Consider the following 16,227-nt stretch of genomic DNA (forward strand, 5'->3'; position numbering starts at 1 on the left):
TTAATTTTTTATGCATTATTTTTCCAGTGACCATGTCATTCACTGGATTTTGAAACTGTTGATTTCATTTCATGTACTGTGTACTCATGAGAAATACAGCAGTTTCACTTTGATCTCTTTCTGATTCAGCATCAACAAAACAAAAGTAATTACATCATTTTTTTTAAATACCTATTTTAAAAACAATTATGATATGCATACTGTCAGATCTATATCAACTGGTAATAGTCTATAACACTGCATATGTGTCTTACGCATACTGGCCATCATTTTGAAACTATAATGTTTTTCCCCTCTCCTGAAAAGTTGCAATAAGTGACATAATGCCTTTTAGCTCCAACTGATTCAGTTGTTTTTGAAAAAAAAAAAAAGTATCTATGATGAACTTCTTTAACACCATACACTTTTATTTAGGGACTGTACAAAAATACAGGATTGAAGCAGACAAGCTGTGATTTACAACTTTTTGGATATAAATAACAGAATTTCTACTCAGAAAAGTAAAATCCCTATTATGCATTCAGTAAAAATACAGTACATAATTCAAAAGGTTTTATGCTTGTGCAGTGTTCTAGTATTTTATGACTTTTCCTGTTTGTTGAGTTTTTGAAAATACCAGATGTATGCATAAGTCTTTTCCAGTTTCACTAAGAGATGGTACCAGCGAACAGTACTCAGCGTATGAATTTGACACATACGTCAGTTTGTTTGTCTGCCATTAATCTACCAACACATAAAAGTTGAGTCACCAAACACTAGCGTCTGTGTTGTATCGTTCTGTGATCACGTCGACATTTGTGCCTGAAAAAGAACATTTGTGGCACGCATTGCTTTTCTTATTTAATCAAGAGAAAAAGGCTGTGGAAATTCATCGTTTGCCGGTAGAAACATGTGGTGAACACGCTCCATTAATTAGAATATGTGGTACATGGTTTCGACAATTTAAACATGGTGATTTCAATGTGGAGGACCAAAGCGCTGTTGTGTATTATGAATTCTAGAAGCCCGGCGAAACCATTAATGCACAACACCATCACCAACAAATGATTAATTTAAATCGTGCATTGAATGAAAGACGACCAGAATGGCCCAAAAGACATGGCAAAGTGATTTTGTTACACAAGAATGTGCTGTCTCACACAGCAAAACCAGTGAAAAGCACCTTGAAGTCACTTGGTTGGGACATCCTTCCTCACCCGCCGTACTTCCCCGACCTGGTGCTATCTGACTATCACATCTTCACATCAACGGGACACGCACTCAGAGAACAGCACTTCAGCAATTTCAAGGAAGTTGGAAAATGACTTTACGAATGGTTTGCCGCAAAAGACAAGCAGTTTTTCTGGCATGGTATTCATAACTTACCTGAAAGATGGGCGAAGTCGATGGCCAATATTTTGAATAACCAAAAAATAATTTCCTTTGAAAATGATGTGTTTTCTTTACCACAAAAACTGGAAAAAACTTACGCATATTTCTGGTGGTATTTAAAATCTATCTTGAGCTATTTTTACTTGAACATCCCCTATAACATCATGAAAATGAGCATGTTTTGCTTTGTACTTTCTGAAATAAAAATCTGCTCTCATAGTAGGCGTTTGCCATGGTCCACTATTAGCACAAGTTCTCTCTGCAGTGAAATTACGCAAGCCCCTTTCTTTTTTTATTAGTTTCTGCCACCATTTTGAACACGGGTATCGCCACAGTGATCGAGTCTGACTGGCAGGCCTTCACCTGGCATTGACATTATTGTGGCTGAAACATACGCTCATCACCTGCCTGCCCACTTACCATATTTTTTGGACCATAAGACACTGCAGACCATAAGAATCACCCTGACATTTTGATGGAAATTTAAGGAAAAATATGATTTCACTCTATTTTCAAACAAAACTTTACAGAAATACATTTTATTTGCATATAAAAACAATACTGTCACTGTAACAAGCAGGTACTGCCCTATTACCATGTAAGTTTGTGAATTCCACAACTTTTAATTTAAAGGCTATGTTGTAAGAAAACCTCTTCTGTACAACTGACATTGTGTACGGTAAGTTGCCACTGCTGGAACTTGCTACTGATTATAATGTGAAAGATTTTATTTCCAACCTTCCTTGAAGGTTACTTGAAATGGTAGTCAAGGTCACAGCTCTCTGTGTTTGCCTGGTACGATCAGGAGACGGGTAGGGAGAGAGTTGCGAGCCGTCTTGTTAGGAATTCCCTGACAACACACATTCCTGCCAGACAAATGCATGTATATGATAGCTGCAGTTATAAAGGGGGTCAACTACTGAGAATATTGTAAGGAAGTTTTTGAGCCATGGTATAGCTAATCACATATACTCATTGTCCAAGTATGACAGACTTTTGGACCATAAGGTGGAGCCATGTTTTAGACATATTTTTAACAAAAAATGATCTATGTTCAGAAAAATATGGTACAATGCTGTGGGCCAGCAGGATGAAAGCCCTGCATGAGCATCTCTGGTATAGAGAAATCAACAATATGATCATTTAGAGTAGATAAAAGCTCCAATAGTAGTGTAGAAATGAAACAATACAGGAGGAGTTGCATGGAAGGCTGCACCAAAGAACAACAACATTGTCACCACCCGTAAAAAGATATTACGTTAAATTAATAAACTTCATTGTTTGTCCGTATTGAACCAAGATTACAACTTTCATTATAATTTGGGACCACCTTATTCAATACATAAAAAGTTGTTGCTTAGATATAATTACAACATATATTTCAATCAGAACTAGTTTCGACGCCCCTCTGCGTCATCATCAGCTGATATAAGTTTATCACCATCAACTTGATCACAATTTAAAAACATACTAACAACATGAAACTGTGTTAAAATTCTACAAGTCCAAGACTTGCAAGTCTTGTGCCGTAAACTGATTAAAACATATGCAAACCGGTTTGCTCACTTATGAAATAACGTGGATTTGAAAGAACAACAACTTAAAAATAAAATAGTCTCGAAGTACTATGTGCTGAATAAGGTGGACCCAAATTATAATAAAAGTTGTAAAAGATATTTCCTCAATAAATCTAATTATTTCCAAATAATAGTCTAAAACTGGATCAATTTGACAGCTCAGTAGTCTTTATGTTCTAGATCCTTGGAGTCGCACACTGGCTGCCATCACAAGCATTCGGTTCACAGCAATTTGTGGTGTTCTTCTGACTTCAGTGGGATTGATAGCAACTAGATTTGTTATCAAGTTGCAAGATCCGACACGCTTCTACCTCTGTTGCTTGACGTCAGGTTTTATGGCAGGTAAGCAGTAAAGTTATCTTCCATATTTTATGTCAAAAATTCAATTCTGTGAAGTATCTCGTGCAGTCTTGTGAAGGTTAAGATTAAGCCTACAAACTTTCTTGGTGTCCAGTACTCATAATATGACTGATCTACAGGATGTATCTGTGATGATAATACAAACTTTCAGGGATGATGAAGGATGGCAAATGGATCAATTTGAGATAAAGAATCATATTCCGGAAACAATCGAGCCAAATGTTATTAATAAACCAAGTTGTTTAACGTCCATTCATTTTTAACAGACGCCTGGGTGTTTGAATTTCATCCTGCAGTAGTTTTTAACATGCCAGAAGCCAACAATGTGGGGTTAAAAGCCACCTCCGACTGTACTGAACACTACATGTGCTAAGAAATCCTCTTTAGTCTCAACAGATGTCTCATACACAAGGCAAGAAGTCTCACTGCCTGCGACGCTGTTCAAACGGGTACGACAGAACTTTGTGCGATGATGCCGTGCCTGCATTGACGCGGGGTGATGCCATTTGTTGTAAATGGAGCAGCTTGTGAAACTTGTGCAGGTAAACGGACTTAATGGGTAGAATTTTGCTTAACTTTTGACTCGATTGTTTCCAGAATTTGGTTCTTTATCCCAAATTGATCGATTTGCTGTCCCCTATCATCCCCAAAAGTTTTAACATCATCATGGATACATCCTTTATTATTACAAGAGGAAACTGTTTAAAAGAAAGGGAATCTTTCCAGTGCTCACTGTACAGATATCAAAGAGTATCTCCAATAGGACCTTTTCCTACTATAATTTATGTAAATGTCCATAACACTCAAGAGCAGAGGTTTTCAACTTGTAAGGACTCGAGGGCCACCTTGGAAAGCTTAGGAATGCCTATGGGCCGCACTTTAATAATAGGCTAATTTTCATAAAATTCTGCAAATAGAACTGTGGTACCAACATAGTTCAATAGAAACAAACACTTTCAACACTATGCCCACACGGGATATGAGCGATTTGCTTTCCTGGTTGTGGACGGCGCCCGTATGGTATATTGGGAAGTTCAAACTGAAACAATAAAAAGGCAAGTTTCTCCTTGCCCTTCACTCTACCGACGCACTCGATGTGCTGGGTGCTTAGGGCGCCAAATCTGTCATGCTGTGAGCTGTTACTGTACAAACGTGTCCTCACACCAGCTCAATGATAGTGATATCTCGGGTATTTTATAGGGAGTAGTGGGTTCAGAAATAGATGACAGTGATGAAGATTCTGCTTACGAACCAGATAACATATCAAGTGATAGTTCGAGAAAGACTTTTATTTGTTACTTCATTTTCTAGTGCAAGTTTTTGGCTGCTTATTTTACTCCAAATTCAAACGTTAGAAATACTTAATTTCTCCAGAAATTAGGGCTTATTTTTTCGTTGAGATAAAGAGACGCTGGCTGATGATTCCCCTGTACCTGTACCTGGTGGTGCAAGGAGCGTAAGTTCGGACTGTGCATTGTGCATTGCCCAATGTTTTCAGAGCTACCATTCCAAAATAGGTCAATTTTGTATTTCAAATGTAATTGAGTTTATCTGTGGCTTAACTAGCCACAGTAAATAATTCATTTTTATTGTTTGGGTAGGCTTATTGGTATACTTTGAATCATAGGATATAAACTTCATGGTTTTGAACCATATTGGATTGTGATCACAATAATAATTAAACTTTTCAATACTATAGTATGCAATCTTTGAATTACATTTCTAAACTAGGAACTAGCTTCGGCCTCGCCTGGCCATCATCAGCCTTAATGCAATACTCTGCAAACATATCTAGTAACTGAAACAAATGTACGAACACACACAAATATGACAACATTAAATTCTTAGATGTGTTGCATCATGTTAAAATGTTCCTATAGTGCTAGTTGTTAAAATCTTGCTGAAAATGCTGTTGGACATTGTCACCACGGCACACGAAGATATGGTTAAAACTGGCACATTCTTAATTTGTGGTTGGTAGACATTTGCAATTCAATGCGGTGTCCATCAAGTTAACCTGAATAAATTATATATAAAATGAATGAACTGAAGGAGAGAGTATGTTAATCAAATGGCATAGGTTACATGAGACTTACCTCTCTCGTTGTGGCCTATTGTTGTGTGCCTCATACTAACGGCTGTGAGAATCAAAGAAAAGGGGAGTAGGCTTGGCAAGGAGAGAGGGCGGGGCAAGGGGAGGGGTTGGGGAAAGGAAAAAGGAGACGGAGACAAGGGGGGGGGTGGGGTGAAGGGGGATTAAGTTGGTGCCGAAGGATGTGGAAAAACAGATGGCTGTTGAGGAAAAGTGCTGTGAATAGTATGAAAAACTGAATTATGATTTGTTGGTTTGATGTTTCTAAAAATGAGAATTAGAAGATCGAATAGGATATTTGGTTTTTCATAAATGTCATTAAGATTATGATTCAGGTTACAATATTGATCTATATGTATTGTACCAGGAATGCCTACGGGCTGGAATATTGTGTTTTTAATTCACAAATTATTTGCGACATGAAGACGCAAACACTTGAATACAGCGTGCAAGGAGCTGCAAGCTATGTGTGTGTGTCACAGGCAGGAAGCATGCAGGATGATGTAATCTCCACGTGCAGCCGCCTCACTAGTCTAGAATGTTCTAGAAAGTTTTTTATACCTTCTAAACTCGTTCAGATACAAAATAGTAAAGTAGATCACTGTGCAGCCCATAATTTAAATGTAACCTTGCCAAAATTTCAAGTAAATTGGCCTTTGGATTCTCAAGATGTTGTTGTTTGAGTCATCGGTCCACAGACTGGTTTGATGCAGCTCTCCATGCTACCCTATCCTTGCTAACCTTTTCATTTCTACATAACTAATGTATCCTACATCTGCTCTAATCTGCTTGTCATATTCATACCTTGGTCTTCCCCTACCGTTCTTACCACCTACACTTCCTTCAAAAACCAACTGCCCAAGTCCTCGGTGTCTTAAGATGTGTCCTATCATTCTATCTCTTCTTCTCGTCAAATTTAGCCAAATCGATCTCCTCTTGCCAATTCGATTCAGTACCTCTTCATTTGTGATTTGATCTATCCATCTCACCTTCAGCATTCTTCTGTAACACCACATTTCAAAAGCTTCTATTCTCTTTCTTTCTGAGCTAGTTATCGTCCATGTTTCACTTCCATACAATGCCACACTCCAGAAAAAGTCTTCAAAAACATCTTTCTAATTCCTATATCAATGTTTGAAGTGAGCAAATTTCTTTTCTTAAGAAAGCTCTTCCTTGCTTGTGCTAATCTGCATTTCATGTCTTCCTTACTTCTGCCATCGTTGGTTATTTTACTACCCAAGTAACAATATTCATCTACTTCCTTTAAGACTTCATTTCCTAATCTAATATTTCCTGTATCACCTGCCTTCGTTCGACTGCACTCCATTACTTTTGTTTTAGACTTATTTATTTTCATCTTGTACTCCTTGCCCAAGACTTCGTCCATACCATTCAGCAGCTTCTCAAGAACTTCTGCAGTCTCAGATAAAATAACAATATCATCGGCAAATCTCAAGGTTTTGATTTCCTCTCCTTGGATTGTGATTCCCTTTCCAAATTCCTCTTTGATTTCCTTTACTGCCTGTTCTATGTAAACATTGAAAAGGAGGGGAGACAAACTGCAGCCTTGCCTCACTCCTTTCTGGATTGCTGCTTCTTTTTCAAAGCCCTCGATCCTTATCACTGCAGACTGATTTTTATACAGATTGTAGATAATTCTTCATTCTCGGTATCTGATCCCAATCACCTTAAGAATCTTAAATAGCTTGGTCCAATCAACATTATCGAATGCCTTTTCTAGATCTACGAATGCCATGTATGTGGGCTTGTCCTTCTTGATTCGATCCTCTAAGGTCAGACGTAAAGTCAGGATTGCTTCACGTGCTCCTACATTTTTTCTCAAGCCAAATTGATCATCTCCCAACTCAGCTTCAACTTGTTTTTCCATTCTTCTGTAAAAAATACGTGTTAAAATTTTGCAGGCATGAGATACTAAACTAATGGTGCGATAGTTTTCATACCTGTCAGCACCGGCTTTCTTGGGAATAGGTATAACATCATTCTGAAGAAAATCGGATGGGACTTCTCCTGTCTCATACATCTTACACACTAAATGGAATAACCTTGCCATGCTGTTTCTCCTAAGGCAATCAATAATTCAGAGCGAATGTCATCAATTCCAGGTGCCTTGTTCCTGTTTAGGTCGTTCAAGGCTCTGTCAAACTCTGACCTCAAAATTGGGTCTCCCATTTCATCAGCGTCAACAGCCTCTTCTTGTTCCAGAACCAAATTATCTACACCTTCACCTTGATACAACTGTTGGATATGTTCCTGCCATCTTTCTGCTTTGTTTTCTTTCCCTAGAAGTGGCTTTCCTTCTGAGCTCTTAATATTCATGCACCTAGATTTCCTTTCTCCAAATGTTTCCTTGATTTTCCTGTATGCAGCATCTACCTTTCCTAGGACCATACAACCTTCGACATCCTTGCACTTCTCCTTCAGCCAGTCTTCCTTAGTTACCTTGCACTTTCTATCTACTTTATTCTTTAATCGCCTGTATTCTTTTCTGCCCTCTTAATTTCTAGCATTCTTGTATTTTTGTCGTTCATCAATCAGGTCTAGTATCTCCTGAGTTATCCACTGATTCTTAGTTGATCTTTTCTTCCTTCCTAACATTTCTTCAGCAGCCCAGCTAACTTCATTTTTCATGACTATCCACTCTTCCTCTATTGTGTTTCTTTCAGCCTTTTCATTTAGTCCTTGTGCAACATGTTCCTTGAAACAATCCGTCACGCTCTTTTCTTTCATCTTGTCTAGATCCCATCTTTTTGCATTCTTTCCTTTCTTCAATTTCTTCAGCTTCAGATACCATTTCATGACCAACAAGTTGTGGTCAGAGTCCACGTCTGCTCCTGGGAAATTTTGCAATCCAACACCTGGTTTCTGAATCTCTGCCTAATCATAATGAAGTCTATTTGATACCTTCCATTGTCTCCAGGTCTCGTCCACGTATACAGCCATCGTTTGTGGTGTTTGAACCAAGTATTGGCAAGGACTAAATTATGATCAGTGCAGAATTCAACCAGCCGAGTTCCTCTTTCATTCCTTTGTCCCAATCCAAATTCTCCTACTGTATTACCTTCTCTTCCTTGGCCTACCACTGCATTCCAGTCTCCCATCACAATTAGATTCTCATCACCTTTTACATATTGTATTAAATCTTCTATCTCTTCATATGTTCTTTTGATTTCCTCATTATCCACTGAGCTAGTAGGCATATAAACCTGCACTATTCTGGTGGGCATTGGTTTGGTGTCTATTTTGACGACAATAATTCTTTCACTATGCTGGTCATAGTAGCTTACCCGCTGCCCTATTTTCTTATTCATTATTAAACCAACTCCTGCATTTCCTCTGGTTGATTTTGTGTTGATAATTCGGTAGTCGCCTGACCAAAAATCCTGTTCTTCCTGCCAACGTACTTCACTTATACCAACTACATCTAACTTTAGCCTATCCATCTCCCTTTTCAGGTTCTCTAATCTACCACAACGATTCAAACTTCTAACATTCCACGCTCAGACTCGCAGAATGTCAGTATCCATCTTCCTGTTGATCACCCCCTCTCGTGTAGTCCCCACCCGGAGATCCGAATGGGGGACTAGTTTACCTCCGGAATATTTTACCCAGGAGGAAGCTGTCATCAGTACATCATTCATACAGAGAGAGCTGCATGACCTCGGGATTCAAAGTGCAATTCCAAGTATTGTTTACTAGTGATTGACTAATATTCACTTGATTATATTATGCTATTTCAACACTCACAATTTACCGTCAATTGAACTTTCTCATGTCTTCATGGTTAATAAATGACACCAGAAATCTTGACCGAGTGTTTAACCCTCATATCAACCTAACTCCTGACTCGACGTGGGAGATGGAACTTGGTACAGCGTGGGAGTGAACACGGTACAGCGTGGGAAATGGTATGTGGTACAACGTGGTGCTCATGACATCGAAGGAGTTCCAGATGCTGTTCGTGGAACCGCACCCCCCACTTCCACATCATGAACATTCAGGTGATATGAGTGCATTTAATATTAAACTTTTTGAACTGTTATGGGCAGTGCTTACTTTCAAATCATTCATAGCACTAGACAATTATGACCTTCATGAAAGTCACTTTATTCTTTTCAAGTGCTAATTTAATTTCAAGTGCTAAGTTAAACAGACTTTAGGAAATTTAAAGTAACATTATTTGAGAAAGATATGTTGACGACATATTTGTTATAATGGATGAAGAAATCAAGAATGCGACCTCTACCCTGCAAGAACTAAACAATATTGACCCCCACATCAAATTTACACTTGAGTCCGAAAATAATAAAGTAATTAATTTTCTGGATTTAAGTATTCTCAGAAATCCATCTGCTCTTTCATATAGAATTTTCAGAAAACAGACACAAACTGCCAATACTATTCGTCAAGATTCCATACATCCTCAAACACATAAACGTGCAGCGTATAATAGCATGGTTCATCGTGCATTCATGATACCTATGTCTAAAAAAGACCTCAATAGCGAACTCAACACTATAAGAGCAATCGCCAAATTCAACGGTTACAGCAGATCATTTATAGAACAGATAATCAATAAATTTAGACACCGGCCCAAGACTACTCTCACTAAAGAAAAACCTATCACTAACGTTTCATCTATTTTTACATTCATCAACGGTATCCATCAAATCACCAATGTTTTTCGAAAACATAACGTAAAAATCTTCTTCAGAACTAATAATAGGACCTCAGAAATTATACATAATTCAACATCAGTCAACACCTCTAACAGATTTTCCAAATCTGGAATCTATAGATTCAAGTGTATCGACTGCAGCACCTCCTACGTGGGACAAACAGGACGCAACTTCATAACCAGATATTCAGAGCACGTCAACGTGGTAAGATATAACAAGTTTTCTGCTATAGGCCAACACATTCACGACTCAAATCATAAGTTTACTGATATAGAACATGATTTTGAAATACTTCAAATAGCAAACAAAGGGCCAATTATGAACATCGTCGAAAATTGTTTCATTCATTGCGATCAATATTTCAACCCTGACTATAATTTAAATTAAATTTCTGAGAAAACTAATATTCTTTATGATCTCTTAATTAAATGGCTAAGAAATATTAGACCACCTAAAAACAATTCGATCTTTCAAACCATACGCAGTACATATCCACATCATTTACCCCCACTACCACATCCTTCCGCTCCACCTTAGCTCCGTGACAGTTGCTCCGCCTCTACCCCTCCCCTCTCCTCCCTTACGCCTCGCCCCTTAACCTTATAATTGCATCCATCAGTCCAGCTCTGTCCGCCGATCACTCAGGCTGCTCGAGGTGAGTTCGTTTCTAGTATTCTCTGGGTTTTTCTAGACTTTTCTTTTTGATCTTTCCTTCCGATCTTTTGCCTAATTCGACTTCTAATTTCTTCCCCAGGTTCCTCAACCCATATTGAAGTGGGAATTAATTCTTTGGATCTTACCAAGTTCATGTTTACGTTTATTTTCCGGAACCAAACTACAGAACACACATAGTGTCAACTTCATATGACAATAAACCTCGCAGCATAATTTAACAGTTTTAGAAAACTAAAGTTATATATAAGCTGGACAAACCGCCATGGGTGTACAACAACGGAGTCATCATTTTAACGGATTTTAAAATGGAATGCAACTTCATCTACCATATTTTATTTTATATTCATCTTTGCAAATGTTATAGTGTGTTTTTAAAGTTGTTTTAAAGTTATATTTCATATTCATCCATGCAGATGTTATAGTGTGTATAAAGTTGTTTTAGGGTTTTATTGTGTTTGCCCGATTTGACTTTGTGGCTGATGATGGCACATATCTGGTGCCGAAACTAGTACCTCATTTGAACGATATGTGATTCTTTCACATTAATAAATATCTTTGTATTGAATAGGAGGAACACTCTTAATTTTTAAATATTGTAATCCCACTTCAATACGGATCATGAAATTCCTAAATATTAATAAAGACTGTAGGCACTACAAGTGAATAATCTAGAAAGACTGTAGGCACTACAAGTGAATAATCTAGAAAGACTGTAGGCACTACAAGTGAATAATCTAGAAAGAGGCATTACAAGTGAATAATCTAGAAAGATTGTAGGCACTACAAGTGATTATTCTAGAAAATTCTAGAGAATTGTGAAGCTATATTTACTTTAAAAAATTAATGAAAGAAATTAAGTTTATTTTCAACTTTCATTCATTGCAAGAATTTATCAGGATTCGCAATATTTTTTGAAACATTCAAGAATAAACCTAACAGAGGATATTTCCAATTAATTTCTAATTTCCAAGGCGAGATAATGATGAAGTTATTTATGCGTCAAGCCAGTTGAATAAATTTAAGTTTTGCAAGATAACATCTATTAATTTGCTCTGCGAACTCCTTTCTCTGTACCGGCTCCTAAGAACTGAACACCGGGCGAGTTGGCCGTGCGCGTAGAGGCGCGCGGCTGTCAGCTTGCATCCGGGAGATAGTAGGTTCGAATCCCACTATCGGCAGCCCTGAAAATGGTTTTCCGTGGTTTCCCATTTTCACACCAGGCAAATGCTGGGGCTGTACCTTAATTAAGGCCACGGCCGCTTCCTTCCAACTCCTAGGCCTTTCCCCTCCCATCGTCGCCATAAGACCTATCTGTGTCGGTGCGACGTAAAGCCCCTAGCAAAAAAAAAAAAAAGAACTGAGCACTACCTAAGACCTCCCTCATGCTCCTTATTCCTGCATCTTTTCCTGGTACAGCATGAAGCAGCTTTCCGTAATGTTAAGGAGGGGTCCTTTGTTGATGGTTTTGAGAATTTCCATATCTTGTTTTATGTCTGTGAATTTGTGATTATAGTCATGCATATGCTGTCCTACAGCTGAAAATTTATTGTACTTCAGGGCATTAACGTGTTTTGAGTACCTTATATTAAAATTCCTCCTGGTCTGTCTGACTTAAGAAGAAATACAACTGTTGCAGATAATCCTGTATACTTCTAATTTCGAAAAACTATTGAACTTGTTTGTGGATGTGGCATTATGTAAGACTTCTGCATTCCTATGATTGGTTTTGAAAACTACTTTTACATCATGCTTTTTAAAAATGTTGGTGACTTTGTATTGAGTAAGTACAGGCTATCTATACATCGGTCTTCTTCCTTGGACGGTGATGTCACTGGCACACAAACACAATGAGAGGATCTGACTTGATTATAATTGTGTTAAATGACGACACATTATAATTGCTACGATCAGAGAAACTCATATACTCATATACTCGACCTCTCTAATCAAGCAGCGGTATTGTTCCTGTTGCCCGCTACTTCATCCTCATTTGCCTCATTTGCCTGTCTAATCCAATCTTGGCGGTTTAGGCCCCTAAATTACACATGTCTGTGATTTCACTGTCACTGGGTGTCTGAGCTATAATCACAAACAGAGTTTTAAGTTGGCCTAATTCAGCACTAGTTTTTAGGGAATACAGATTAACTTCTGCGCTTGGGTTTGTTTAGCCGATACCGCCCAGGTCAGATACATTTTCAATGAGCCATTCTTTGCTCCTATGCTATTCCCTTAGCCTTAATAAGTTCATGTATTGAGTTACAGGATCGCGCAGCCTACTAGCATTCGATTCACATTTATTTCGCTCACGTATAGTTTACTCAATCATTTCACATGTCGCATAATTGTCATAATTAAGATTCAGAAGCTGTCCTCTGCTAATATCGACAAACTTTCATGTCCACTACTATATAATTATTTCACTGACAGTATTTCAACTTCGTAGCCACTGATAAATAATTACTGATTTGCCACTTACTTCGTAGCACTGTAACAGAGAATGCTATTACTGAAGAGTCATTAACAGCATGTACCACCTCACAATGCAACTGGAAGAATCGAAGTACGATACTTGCTTCGGTCTGCATCCCATTAAATAGCAAAACCATGCTAGACTCGAGGGAGAGGGTAAAACTCCTCCTCCTTGTGAAATTCACTCCATTAATTGGAGGTTCTCAGGATCAGTTAAGGTGTCAAATTAAAGCTTGATTACCCCAATTTCCACTGATCGATTCCCATCAAGATCGCTTCGTGCATTTTGCTACAATCTGGAAAGCATCCCTTGGTAGCCCAGTGAGGGAGGGCCCATGGCTCGGGGTACTTTTAACTTCACTCCCGCTGTCGACCTTCACCAGATGGTATGCACCTGCCTGGATGTTTATTTGCTGTTTATTTGATCTCATTGCAATTATGTAAAACACTTCTTGGTGTCAAAAATCACCATAAAATTTGCTGCTTCTAATGAACCTCGAGTCATGGAAATCCGTCTTGTATTACGCAAATTATGTTATTTAGTTCTTGAAAACAGATGAAGACTGTGGATTGGTACTCGTAAGTTTGCAGGGGAAAAGTGAAGAAATAACGTTTTCAGGGTTGAGCGCAGGGCTCCATGACTTACTTCGCTCACTGAGCTCAGCGTGGGTGTCCTCTTCTCTGTCGCACAAGTGAGAGCGCTTTTTCAATTGGAGGCGAAAGTATGACTCGTAGGCATAGGCTACTTGGAGCCACCAGCAGTGCCAATACGCAGTGGCCTCCACGGTATGCACTAGCCATGCGTCTTGGTAGGTGTGCTATGTACCAACTGATGAGCCCAACTTAGCACACTGGGGCAAAACACTAGGCAACCGGGAATGAGTTAGCTGGAAAATTTATAATGTCCAATAATGGACCATTTATATTGGTATTATAAATTTACTCATTTGGGACAAATATTTCAGGTTCCCTATGGGAATCAACATCTACAGCATATGTGGCATATTTCGAGCTGTCAGTGGTGAGTTGGCGTGGAGTGACATAAGTGGAATAATAAGCTTGAGTGGAGCTTTGATCACAATATGAGGACAGATTGGGGCAGATATTCATTTATAAGATGAGGAGTAAAGGATTGGAATAATATTATCTAGGGAAATGTTTGATAAATTTGCAAGTTCGTTGAAAATATTTAGGTAAAGAATTATAAATAAATGTAAATATGACCTAACAATTGATAAAGAATATGTCACCTGGGCATCCGCCCTAAGTGCAGATCATTGATTGATTGACTGATTTAAAAAAATGTGATTCCTTTTCTTGTCTGATCCAAATCCAAAGATCTTCTTTGTGCAGAGAACATTGATATTCATTTGCAAGAGCGTAAAATCCCAGCAGTGTACTTCCAAGAGTATTTCTCTGAAAATTCCTTTTAAAGTGTAGCAGAAGTACTACCAACAAGAGAAGAATGAAGAACTGAAACTGCCTTTTTATTTTTGGTATTCACTGTATGCTTGGTTGCATAAAATTTCCCTGACAGGTTGGTATGGAGTTCAGTATTTGGAATAGATCCCATGGCCATTTTTATAATGGTTGACACCTAATACTGAAATCAGTGAGGGCTCATTTTCCTCCAAATCTTGGGTTTAAATTCTGAAAATCAGTCAAATATACTTTATTTAGATCAAGTGAATATATAAACATAGGAAGTAATGTTAAAGAATGAATTAGTTCTCACTTGGGTGTATGATGGGCATGAAAATTAATACATTTTTCAAAGAACTATGAAATTTTCATAATTTTCTTCATACTTCTTCTCAAAAAGCTTTTGTAGGCCTCATGAACCAGTTGAAAACCCCTGCTCAAGTATGTTCCATTGTACGGAAAGTCCAAACTGGATATATCATCGTAATACTATTGCCAAAAGTGAACAGTGGTCAAAATGTCCTCAAATTTGAATCATTTTTGAAAGCAGTTTAGGAAAACATAAATATTTATTTACTAAGGTTTATAAGAAAGCATAATTGTTCACAAAGATTTAGTCACTTGCAGTCTTGTAGAATGTCAGCGAGAGAATAATCACGCTTATTGTCAATTGGAATGAATAGAAGCTGCACATATTACAGATATATTCACCATAGGTGGGTTGCTCAGAGACAATCTTGCTCATGTGAATTCCTGCAGACTATGAGTCAAGGACTTAGCATAGAATTTAAATGCTGAGGTGAAGGAGCGTCCATTATTTTTGTTCTTCCAGCAAGTGCGGAATGCATCGTCTTATTGGCTTGAATCAGTGAGGCAACAGTTGTCCTTAAGATCTGAAAATGGATCAACAGTTAGAATCTTACCCTACGTAGATATTTTTGGAGGTATCATGACCCTTTGTAATGATAATTCTATGTTCAGGATGAACTCCACATCTATGAATACAGGTTACAATGAAAAGCTTATTCATACACTTATATAGAGGGGGTCTGAGATTGCTCTTGGTAAACTGTCAGAGTGTAGTAAATAAACAATTAAAATTTGGTACATTGATGGAATCTTATGAGACTGATGTGGTGATAGGAGTGGAATCGTGGTTGAGAGAAGGGGTCGATAATAGAGAAGTATTTCCAGAAGGGTAGACAGTCTATCGTAGAGACCGAGAAGATAAAAAGGGAGGGGGGGGGGTGTTTATTCTGGTGAAGGAAACTTATTGTTCACATGAATGGTTTACCGATGAAAGGGATGAAATATTAGGGATAAAATTAATTTGTGATAATATGAAGGAGGTGGGAATTATAGGAACATACAGGCCAGGAAGAGAGGAAAGAGACATGGAAATTTTTGAGAAACTAATAGATTATACTCATAAAAACAATAATAATGATGTAATAATTGGGGGAGATCTAAACTTGCCGGAAGTTGAATGGAATGGAGCTGCAAGTGAAGCCCATGAACAGAAACTCGCAAATAAGTTAATTTGGGAGGGAGGATTTACACAAGT

General features: G+C 38.1%; 1 protein-coding gene across 2 annotated transcripts in view; it reads left to right on the forward strand.

Moving 5' to 3' along the window:
• LOC136867498 (monocarboxylate transporter 7) overlaps positions 1–16,227 on the forward strand; it is a 104,391-nt gene that overhangs the window by 22,142 nt on the left and 66,022 nt on the right. For both annotated transcript variants that reach the window (XM_067144708.2, XM_067144707.2), the window contains exon 3: positions 3,129–3,290. In XM_067144708.2, coding sequence (XP_067000809.2) covers positions 3,129–3,290 — 162 coding nt within the window. The remainder of the gene's footprint in view (positions 1–3,128; positions 3,291–16,227) is intronic.

This window comes from Anabrus simplex, chromosome 3 (assembly GCF_040414725.1).
Source record: "Anabrus simplex isolate iqAnaSimp1 chromosome 3, ASM4041472v1, whole genome shotgun sequence".
NCBI lineage: Eukaryota > Metazoa > Arthropoda > Insecta > Orthoptera > Tettigoniidae > Anabrus > Anabrus simplex.